The sequence below is a fragment of the Rana temporaria genome, chromosome 7, assembly GCF_905171775.1.
Source record: "Rana temporaria chromosome 7, aRanTem1.1, whole genome shotgun sequence".
NCBI lineage: Eukaryota > Metazoa > Chordata > Amphibia > Anura > Ranidae > Rana > Rana temporaria.
The window spans coordinates 96330561-96342618 of NC_053495.1; the positions used below are offsets into that span (position 1 = coordinate 96330561).

At 41.6% G+C, this 12058-nt stretch overlaps 1 protein-coding gene across 3 annotated transcripts in view; it reads left to right on the forward strand.

Moving 5' to 3' along the window:
* The window catches only part of SCYL3 (SCY1 like pseudokinase 3), a 70131-nt gene that overhangs the window by 36163 nt on the left and 21910 nt on the right, over window positions 1–12058 (forward strand). For 2 of the 3 annotated variants that reach the window (XM_040359705.1, XM_040359707.1), the window contains 2 exons: window positions 2809–2996; window positions 4998–5187. In XM_040359705.1, coding sequence (XP_040215639.1) covers window positions 2809–2996; window positions 4998–5187 — 378 coding nt within the window. The remainder of the gene's footprint in view (window positions 1–2808; window positions 2997–4997; window positions 5188–12058) is intronic. The other variant, XM_040359706.1, reaches the window with a different exon arrangement.

The following is a 12058-nucleotide window of genomic DNA, read 5'->3' on the forward strand; positions in this document are numbered from 1 at the left end:
GCTTTTCAGAGACATTTGACAGTAGGGGTGTTGGAAATTATTTCCAATCAATGCATCCTTGAAAAATTCTGCATCTATACAGAGAACGGCTGCATCACAATTGCATGAATTACGGCATCCTGGCACACCCTCCCTACATTTACTTATCTGCAATTCATCAGAATATTGCACAGATATTTTTGTATGCTGAACTGTATTTGTTTCAGGGATTTATGGGTTTAGATCTGTTATTTTGTGGCTACTATTGCATGCATTCATTAGTATGTGCACAATTTATTAGCACTATTTAGATATGTCTCTCAATGTTCTTAATAGAAATAAAAGTGACTTTTTTTTTTTTTATGTAAACATTCATTGTAATAGAAAAAAAGAACAGGACCTCCTTAAATATGAGATCTGAGGTCAAAATGACATCAAATCTCATATTTACACTAAAATGCTAAATTTTCGTTTGGGGGGAAAAAAGTCCCTTTTTGTAGAACAATGGGCGGAAGTAACTTTTTGACGTTGCTTCTGTCCTGCAATGGTATGGAGCCAGGTTGGGGCCATCTTCCCCTCACTCAGCTCCATACCACATAGGGGATAGGATCAGATTTGCTGCTGGCTGCGATAAAAGTGATCTCACAGCGAATCTGCCGCAGAGACCACTTTTATCTGAAAGCGCACCGCTCCCACTGAAGAAGAGGATACTGGGGTTATGGCAGCTAGCTAAAGAACCAACAAACAATGTTGGTGAGGAAAAAATGGGTTAACATAAAAATATTGTTCCAATAATTAAACCAATAATCAAATAGTTAAAATCAGATTTTAACTATTTGATTATTGGTTTAATTATTGGAACAATATTTTTATGTTAACCCATTTTTTCCTCACCAACATTGTGCTGCTATTGGCACGTTTGTTCACCTGATCTTACTATTTATTATTTATTCACTCTCATTATCCTCCTCATTATGTCAATAATGCTGGGTGGTATTCTTAGATAAAACCCAGAGTGGAACATATTTAGACCATCAACAGAGGACGGAGTTATCCACAGTTGATTTCTGGTTATTATTGCTATATGCACTTAGTCACTTTTATATTTGCAAGCGCCATTACACCCCCCCATTCTTTATCTGCTACCAGTGTGTGAACACTACTAGTCGTGGCTGCTGCTTAGTTATTATTATTATTTTTTTAGTTCCTTGTGCCCTTGTTAGGTTGGTTTGCGCATTAGTTCCCCCCCCCATTTTTATATGGCAGCTAGCTGCCGTCGTATAATGATGGTGAGGTCGATCCCCAATTGGTTAACAAGGGTGTATGCATTAGGATAACATTTTCTGTGTGCAGCAGCTCCCCCTAATACTTAAGCCCATCTCTATCCAGCGATGCTGCACCAGAGACCCGGCTGTCCGGGACGCCCCTCATTGGCTAAGACAATCAAAGTCAGTAAGCCAATGAGGAGAGAAAGAGAGAATGGACATAGGGAGCTGTGGCTCTGGTGTCCCCATAGCAAGCTGCTTGCTGTGGGGGCACTCAACAGGAGGGCGGGGCCAGGAGTACTGAAAAGGGAGAAGAGAAGGATCTGGGTTGCTCTGTGTAAAACCACTCCACAGAGCAGGCAAGTACAACATGTTTTGTTATTTTTAAAGAAAAAAATAATACTTTAGTATCACTTTAAGAAAACAAATCCACTTATATATTCTTATAGCTGACCTGGGAAATGTAAAAATTATTCCTTGCAGTGGGGCTTTCAGTGATGACTGGCTTATTGGGCATTTCTGCTCGAATTTTTTGATGTAAACCATGCATCGCGGAACTAAATCATTGACAGGATAATCGTAATCGAAACGTGATACCAGTGAAGATGCTCACCTCTTTGGCAGCCGGTGGAGAGGCAAAAATCTCACGACTTGTTTTAACCCTGTAAATGCAGCATCACCACACTGCAACCACGTGCAATGCACACAGTTGTGGGGTGGTTGCAGTGCAGCCCCATTTACGTGTAGCTATACTTCCAGCCATGGCTACATGTGTACACCCACAGCTGCTGCCTCAGCAGCTAAAGGGGGAGCTGCTAGGGGTGGTAAAAGCTCAACTGCATGTTTTTACTGCCCCCAACCTCACATGTGAACAAACCCTTGGTTCACATATGTGTGGCTATGTGCTTTGTGTATTGTACCATTAAGAATTAAGGGCAACCCTAAAGAGCAGAGCATTTGTCTGCATGTCAGGAATGAGCATGCTTTTGTGTGCGTTCTGCAACACACAGTAACGTGAACCAAGACTTGGATAGGGGTTGCTTGAGACTGAAAATACTTTTTAAGGGCGCCTGACTGGAAAAAGGTTTAGAAACACTGCTTTATATTATAGTATGTTTTTTTTTTTTTTTAATGCATTTTTTATTATTCTTTAATGCAACTGTCAGTTCATAGCTGCTCTGTTAAAGTAAGCCTGTTTTTACAGAGCTAAATAGCTCAAACTGGCTTTGACTCTATTTTTACTTGCATCTGAATGTGTCCAAGGAGTGACTGTTCCTCCCCTCTCTATGTCTGCCAGTTCCTTGCTAATTCAATCAGAACTCCGATATAGGAAAGGATAGGAACAGATCAAAACACGGCTCACACTTTCATAAAATGTGTGCAAAACTACAGCTGCTGCATTATGAACCATACTCCTTTTTTTTTCGATCGCTTGTAAACAGGATGCCATCATGTGGAAATTATTTTTAAAGCAGACTTGCGCCTTTCAACTTATAACTTTGCAAGTTTTATTTCAATAACACAACTTCATTATTCCAATAATATATCTCGCATTTTATTACAGATATTATGGGGAGAAACCGTGAAGATTGTCTCCTGTCCCCACCTCTCTTCCAGACCAGAGTAATCCCAGTGTTGATGAAAATGTTTGAAGTTCATGAAGAACATGTTCGAGTTGTGTTACTGACCCATATTGATGCTTATGGAGAACTTTTCACTTTAAAAGAACTAAAAGATATTATTCTTCCACAAGTAAGATCGTTATTTTATAAAAGAAATGCTTTGCACATAAATGCTTCCATTATTAAGGTACCCTATGTTGTCAAAAGTATTGGAACACCTGCCTTTACATGAACATTAATGGCATCCACGTCAATATTGAGTTGGCCCACCCTTTGCAGCTATAACAACTTCAATTCTTCTGGGAAGGTTGTCCACAAGGTTTAGGAGTGTGCCTATAGGAATTTTTGACCATTCTTCCAAATGCGCATTTGTTGGGTCAGGCACTGATGTTGGGCGAGAAGGCCTGGCTCGCAGCCTCTACTCTAATTCATCTCAAAGGTGTTCTATAGGGTTGAGGTCAGGACTCTGTGCAGGCCAGTCAAGTTCTTCCACCCAAAACTCGCTCATCCATGTCTTCATGGACCTTGCTTTGTCATGTTGGAACAGGAAGGGGCCATCCCCAAACTGTCCCTACAAAGTGGAGAACATGAAATTGTCCAAAATGTCTTGTTATGCTGATGCCTTAAGAGTTCCCTTCACTGGAACTAAGGAGCCAAGCCCAACCCCTGAAAAACGACCCCACACAATAATCACCCCTCCAACAAATGATTTGGACTAGTGCATAAAGCAAGGTCTATAAAGATGTGGATGAGGGCGTTTGGGGTGGAGGAACTTGACTGCCCTGCACTCAACCCGATGGAATACCTTTGGGATGAATTCGAGCAGAGACTGCGAGCCAGGCCTTCTTGGCCTGACATCACAAATGCACTTTGTGAAGAATGGTAAAACATTCCCATAGACAGCCTTCCCAGAAGAGTTAAAGTGGTTATAGCTGCAAAGGGTGGGCCAGCTCAATATTGAACCCTACAGACTAAGACGCCATTCAAGTTCCAATACTTTTGACAAAAGTGTTTTTAGTGGTCACCTTTTACAGAAAAAAATTAAAGGTCAACTAACACACTACACACCCTGGCCACCCTCCTGCCCCCCCCCCTCTCTCTCCACTGTACTTGCCTCCAGGAATGCTGAGCTGTCAATGCCTACGCAAGTGGTCCAGTGGTCTGGAGATTTGAAATCCCAACTCATCTCCCTCTTCTCTGTGCAGCACTTCCAGGACGGATCAGTGAGATGCTGTGATGGTGCTGATCAATCGGCATCACTCTGAGCTGTCCTGGATGCACTCTACAGAGACAAAGGAAAAGTGGGGATTTCAGGTTGCTGGACCAGCTGTGTGGGCACTCAGCTCAGCATCCCTGGAGGTAAGCATAGTGGGGAACAGAGGAATGGGCAGAGTGTACCGTGTTCATCTTTCTTTTCTTTCTTTTCTTTTCTTTTCTTTCCTTCCTTCTTTCCTTCTTTCCTTCTTTCCTTCCTTCTTTCCTTCTTTCCTTCTTTCCTTCCTTCTTTCCTTCTTTCCTTCTTTCTTTCTTTCTTTCCTTCTTTCTTTCTTTCTTTCCTTCTTTCTTTCTTTCTTTCTTTCTTTCTTCTGTAAAGGTGAACTAACTTTTTAAAGTAAGGTTTTAATGATATGAATTGCATATGAATATTTTTTGCATTCTTTTTCTGAGGCAACGGGTGTAGCTTTAGGCTACTTATGTTTAACAGGCTCTCCCATTTGTCTTTTGAGATGGAGGCAATAGTTTTATAGAGCCCAATAGCTCAAGCTGAAATGTATGCACAAGTGAATGGGAGTCAGAGCAATGACTCAAGGTTGTGCATCAATACAATAGCTTGGCTCATTGCAGTGACTGATGCCTTACTAGACAGTTCAGTTTCAAGTTTCAGTGAAACCAGAGCCTGTAGCAGGTTCTCTGTGTGTAACCCATAGAGTTTTCCAAAACCTTTGTCATATATGATTTTCTGGGTGTGCCTACCTTTCCCACCCTATATTGTGCATCCTGGAGCAGTACATGTGGGCATGTTTATGAACCTCTGTTTGGTGGGGAAAAAGTAATTGCATGGATTTATTCTGCTTATTTTTCTTTCCCAATGTCTGTGGACAAATTGGTTAATCACTGTTCTTTTTATTAGGTTCTCTTGGGTTTGCGTGACACTAGTGATTTGCTGGTGGCAGTAACCTTACGTGGCTTGGCTGCACTAGTGTGTTTACTGGGACCAGAAGTGGTTGTGGGAGGAGGAAGAGTGAAGATTTTCAAAAGTACAACCCCCGGATTTACAAAAATGGCAGATGCTACACCAGAAGGTAGCTTAATGAGAAAATGTAATTCTTGTTCACTCCTTTTATATATACATTCAATTTTTTTACTTAATCTATGGCATCATCAGCATTTTGTGTGCATTGGCAGCCATCTTTAAAGAGGGTAAAGCGTGATCCGCATACAGCAACCGATCACTGCAATATCAAGTTTGTTTGTTTGTTAGATATATGTGGGGGAAGGTTTCAACTAGGAAAATGTGCCAGTGGAGGGTATCGTCCTTATAATGAATATATGGCAAAAAGGGTAAATAGGATTTTAAGTACCCCTCCAGTGATTCCACAGGTACACTCATATGAAAAAATATATACAAAACTTTATTGCTAACATTAAAATGTTTAAATCACATATCAAATGTCATAGCTTGCATACTGATACCAATAATCATTGTCCACTACAAACCTGCATGGTCAAGATAAAGAGCTATGGTTGACGTGTTTCGTGGAAGTGATCGCTTCTTCAGGAGCTTTTTAGATCTCTTATCTGAGAGATAAGAGGTCCTGAAGAAATGGTCACTTCCACGAAACTCATCGACTTTATCTCGACCAACAGCCATGCATGTTTGTAGTTAACAATGATTATTGGTATCGGTATGCAAGCTATGACATTTGATATGCGTTTTAGAAATATATTGTGTGTAAGATGTAATTAAAGCTCTATTTGTCCTTTAAAAAAATAAAAAGATGTAGGATATGTTGGGATAGACTGTGAAAGCCAAAAGGTATAAGGTATGGCGGCAGTACATATTTGAAAGGGAAAAAAAAAACGCCCTTGCACTAAACTGATTATCCTAGTGGCTTGTTGTTTTTTATTTTATTTATTTATTTTCATAGAGGTTATAACATTTTCCATTAAGACCCCATTCACACCTGGGAGTTTTGTAGCTTGAAGCCTGAAGCTACAAAACGCTGGAGGAAAAAAAATCTATTATTCTCTATGGAGATGGTTCACATCTCTACTCCAAAACGGCTGAAGCTCAAACAAGTTCTGGGACTTTTTTTTTTAGGCAGATTTGGGCGTTTTTCTGTTTTTTAACATTGGTGACCCTAGACCTGTCCAAATTCGTGACAAAACGCGGTAAAAAATGACGCAAATATTTTGCGGTAAAAAACGCGGCAAAACGCTACGCTCAGGTGTGAATGCAGCCTTATACATGAGCCTTACATAATTCATCTTTTTATGAAAAACGGTAAAAGATAATGGCAGAGTTTAAAAAATGAATTGAAACTGGAGTGGCCTGAAAAAGTAATACCATGGACTGGTCACTTCACAAGAACAGACTCAGCTGCAGCATTGCATGCAAATGAAAAATACTGTATTTTTGCCTTTATGAAGTGACAATTTTTGTCAGGAATATCAATGCTTCTTTCAGTCACGCAGTAAGTAGTTTGTGAATGGCCTTCGTTCCTTTTTTTTATTTTTACCAGTTTTTCCTGAGATGCTGAAGTAAATGTTTTGGAAAGAAATGCAAAGGATAAAGTTTTGGGCTATGGCACAAAGACATCGGGGAGGATTTACTAAAACTGGAGCAGACAGAATCCTGACCTCTTCTGCAAGGTGCACTTCTGTGTCTGAGTTGGCGGCTCTTTCTTGTAAGGAGCCGTTCCTCATTCTTCACAATGATGAAGTAGACCCTCCTTTTATGCCTACGGTGGTGGCAGCTTTCCACTTCAAGCAGCTTAATCCTTCCTTCCTTCCTTGTGCCCCGCTTCTAAGCACCCAAAAGAGATTGCACTTCACTGCCTGAACATGGTCCGAGTCATTAACATGCCAAAAAGCTACAGCTTTTATTAGGATGACAGACTTTCCTATTGGTCCTAATCTCAGGACCTCACAAGGGACATCCTTGCTTCAAGAGCTACCATTGCTAGGTGGATAAAACAACTCCTCTCAAAAGCTTATACTGTAATGCCGTTCCTGCACTAATACTTGTTCACTCCAACAGGTCTGTAGAAGTTCTGGGGAATTCTGAAATCCCAGCCTCTGTTGCCCATCTTCGTAAGGCCGTCACCTGGTCTTCTGTTCATACCTTTTCCAAGTTCTGCCAGGTGGACATCCAATCCTCTGCAGATGCAGCTCTTGGCTGCAGGGTTCTTGCAGCAGCACTCTGAGTTGGATCTGTTTACTCCTTTTTATTGTTGGGCCTGTTGGCACAGTTCTTTTTGCCTTGTTGTTGCCCACCCTTCTCATTCACTGTTTGAGGAAGTCCCATGGCCTGTCAATATGAAGCCTGTGTCCTCTACTGTACAGTTAAGGTAAAGGGAATTTTGACTTTCTCCTTGGAGTACAATACAGGACACAGCTTATCCTTCCCTCTTTATTTATTATTCACGTGTAATTTAAAAAAAAAAAAATTTTTGTTTACTGAAAGTTTCTGTTATTGCAAGAATTCTATTATTCATGTGTATACCCAGTGTAACCCACATCTGTGCCTCAGTTGGGCAAATGCAAATATTACTTTTCACCTTTTTTGAAGTATTCCCATGCTTCTACAGCACTTGGAACTGCAGATCTAATTTGCTTTCTATATATCATTTCTCCCATTCCAAGCTCAACATCATGCTGTTACTAGAAATGTATCTGACACAGCAGCACATTGGGGGTTATTTACTAAAGGGAAATTCACTTTGCACTACAAGTACACTGCAAGTGCAGTCGCAGTAGATCCGAGGGGAAAATAAAAAACAGCATTTTAGCTTACACATGATTGGATGATGAAATCAGCAGAGCTTCCCCTCATTTCAGATCTACCCCTCATATTTACAGTGACTGCACTTCCAAGTGTACTTGAAGTGCAAAGTGGATTTGCCTTTCGTAAATAACCCCCATTGTGTTGGGAAATGTACATTTTTCCCTCCCAGTTGTGCAGTGCTTTCCCCCTGGAAATATAAGTTTGTATCCCTGACTTGGTTGCCCTGCAACACTACCAGTATTCCCAAATGAGCAAACCGAAGCACTTGGTGAATCTTGGATATCTGGTGCCACTGAAAAGAGCCTTCTGGGTGAGGACAGTGTAGAACAATGGTGATGTGCAAAGTGCTGTAATCCATATTTGTTGATTTGATTCCAGTAAAGATAACTAGTTGTTATGTATTAAAGCCATACAAATGATGGTTAGTGCTACTCCTTAATAAGCCTTTAGATGGGCACTGTACAAAATCTTGAAAGGAAGCACACATTGGAAACACATATCCTCCATTATCATGTCATTACATCACATGTCACAAACTTCCTAGGCTGCACACCTACAGGATTGTGTGACCTGACCTTATAAGCTAATCATCACTAGCAAAAGTGTATCTATTCCTGAACAGAGACGAAAATGTTCTTTTAATTAAAATCGATCATAAAATGAACATGCCACAGCAAAAAGATTGGAACAAAAGCTAACATTTCGCACTGTAGCTTCAGTGCTTAGTCATAGCTAGTACTAGAACATTTTTGGAGTGCGGCTGTCCAAGTTTTCTTCGTATCTTTGCATCACTATTGCATTGTCGGCACCCATGGTTTGGTTCCAGTGAGGAGGTTCTCTGAAGACTGCTGAGCGGTTATTTTCTCTCTCTTTCCTGAACAGATATAGTTGAGGATATACGTAAAAAATGTTGAGCAGGACTTGTAGAGGTGGCAGGGAGAGGTTTGTAATGTGTAAGCTAATTAGCGGATGGTTTAAGCCCTATACACATGGTCTGAATATATGCCGAAATCAGCCGATACAGTAGATACCTGCCGACATTTGGCCGTGTGTACAGGTCCTTGTTTGACAGAAGCTGATCTCATGACCGGTTCTGTCAAACAAGGATGCTGGAAAGTGGAAACCATCAGCCAATCGCCATCTGATCAGCATTCTTAGCCAATGACCAGTGTTCTGGTGGGAGTGGTTACCCCTGTCAGAACACAATAGCTTAATGAGGAGATTGTTGTACTAACATTGCATCGTTGGTACAGGACCTTGAGAGCGCATCAGTTTTTTTTCATTCTTTTTTTTTTTTCGTTCAGCTCACTTGGCTGAACGAAAAAAAACAAAAAAAAACAGGCTTAATTGAAAGGTAACGGGAAGAGGTTTGCAATGTGGAATGATGGAAAGGTGATGCAGGGTTGAGTGAGGTACTGGGACAATGGCACTCACAGCCACACCATGCAGAGATTTTCAATCTCGAGGACAAGAATCCAGCAGATTGTGAGTGATTGTCACTGGGGTCGGTTAACTCTTCAGTTTACCCTTTTCCCACACAATCATCTGACACCAAATGTTTTAATAGAACAATGCACAGTTCAGAGAACCTGTTCTAGCAATCCTGACTTTTGAGCAATGACTGCAACACTCATTGACACACCAATCAGGAATGATTTTGAGATCAACATATGGTAGCTTTCTTCAAAAGTAAAATAATTCTTTAGGTTCTAGTTTAGAGCATTTAAAGATAAACAGGGTACCATTTTTAAATATTAATGAAAGAGCAATATGGTGCAAGAAAAATATTTACTGAAAAACATATAACATGGACAATAAGCAACAGTAAAATAAACAAGGATTTCATGGTCTCTGGTGTCAGCGAGGTCCAATCCTGACAGTTGCTAGTCCTGGAAATTGTGAAAGTGTGTGTGTGTGTGTGTGTGTGTGTTTTTTTTTTTTTTGTTTTTTTTACAACCTGATCTGTTGTATGATGTCTTGCTCTAGCTTTTAACTGTGATGTAGAGAGGGGGTTATATGGGATGGGTTTTCTCTTTGCTTACCCTAAGATAAAGATTTAATGTATTACTAAAGCCAAAAAAAAATACTTTTAGGCTGCTTTCACATTGGGCAGCGGAGGTGCGGTGACGGTATAGCCGTGCTATTTTTAGCGCCGCTATACCGTCGTATTTACCGCGATATTCGGGCGCTAGCGGTAAGGTTTTAACCCCCGCCAGCGGCCGAAAAAGGGTTAATACCGCGGTTTTTCATTGATTTAAATGGGAAGGCATGGTATAGGAGCGGTAAACACCCCGCTCCTATACTGCTCCAAAGATGTGGCTAGCAGGACTTTTGGAGCGGTCCTGCTACCGCACCGCTTCAGTGTGAAAGCATTCGGGCTTTCACATTGAAGCCTGCAGGGCATGATTTTTTCATGCGGTATAGCGGCGCTATTTTTAGCGCTGTACCGCATGAAAAACGCCTCAATATGAAAGGGGTCTTAGTTTTGGACACAGTGGAGAGGGTTTAGAACACCAGTTTTTATTGCTACCTCTGCCCCTGTTGGGGAGGATCACCCTCTCTATTTGTCCTGTTTACTGGGAGTAGTTTACTGTATATGTTGGGAATAGTGTGTTTTTTTTTTTTTTTTTTTTGTAGAGGTTTTAAACATTTGGGTAATGTCTTGTTGGGCATGGCAACACTTATTTTGGGAAGGGATGCATCCAGTTAATGTTTTTAACACTAGAATCTCTACATGATTTCCTTGCTCTACAGAACTTGTGTAATAATTTAACCATTAGGCCTCATGCCCACTGACATTTTAAAAAAGCCTCTGGAGGCTCTTTAGCAAGATCAGTGTGTCACTGACACACCGCACCACAAATCGCCGCAAAGTGGTGGCTGTTATCCTGCTGGACGTCATATGACGTCCAGTCAGGATAACTGAACCATCGCCTGATTGTCAATTTGCTATAGGGCGGGCGGGAAGTAGGTAAAAAGTATCCCGTTCTCTTTGTATTGCTTCCTTTTTGTGAAATCCCTGGTGACCCTGCCAGCCCCTTATTTACTATTGCACACCAACCATGATAGGCACAGAAGCCTGTCCATCAAAGCATGGTCAGTTTCTGTCTGTACACTGGGGGTTTAGCCTGCCTGTCCTCCAGTGGCCAAGACGTGTGCTGATGCACCCCCCTGCACAGCCATTCACTGATGGGTTTTACTTCCTCTTTTGTTCCCTGCAAAGTAAAAGCATAATGGCTAGAATGCTTCGCATACTAGCCCATTACGTGCCACTTGCCTGCAAACGAAGCCAGCGATGTCCCCGTTGGTGGCCGCGTCAATCTTCTCCCCTCTCCCTTCCAGGGGTGTGGACTCCGTCTCTGTGACTCTCGAGTCGCGATGTCACGGCAGCTGCTGAAGGGGCACGATCGTGCCCTTTCTGCAGTGCGTATGCTCCCATGACATCGGTGCAAGCGTATATGGCAAATATCTTCTAAACTGTGCAGGTTTAGGAAATATTTTCAGTACCTACAAGTAAGCCTTATTATAGGCTTAACTGTAGGTAAAAGTGGTATGTAAGGGTTTACAACCACTTTTAAAACTGAAATCCAGGAATTCAGCCACTTTGATAAATGTGCATGCCTCCTTGTGGGCTTATCTCTTTAATTTAGATCTGACAGTTTTATGGCGCTCCCTCCGGGGCTCTAAATGAAGAGATGCTGTGTTTTTTCACACACAATGTCGCTGTGTTCTCACATACCGAATCTCTGACCACCCCTCGCTCTGCTGCCCATTTACAGAAGCCTTTGCACTATGTGAATTCGTTCATAAAATATAAAGGCTTCTGTGAATGGGCAGAAGAGGAGAGGGGTGAGCAGAGCAGCTGCAGCTAAAGGAGCTGAGACAAGAGCATCAGTGTTCCGGGACTTTAGTGATGGCAATCTTCCCAAAGTTCCAAAAAACTGTCAGATATAAATTAAATTAATACGCGTTCTGACAAAGTTCTGGTGGGATGGACGAAACGTGTAGATGGAAGGCTGGGTCCCCACACGTTTTGCTTTTGATTGCAAACCTCCAGCTCCATTTTTTTGGCTGGAATGTTTAGACTCTGTGTCACCATTGACTGTATCATCAGCACATCAGCAGGGATTGAACCTCAGGAGTGTGCCCCTGCCTAAAGATTAAGCTCGGAGCAATACCACTTA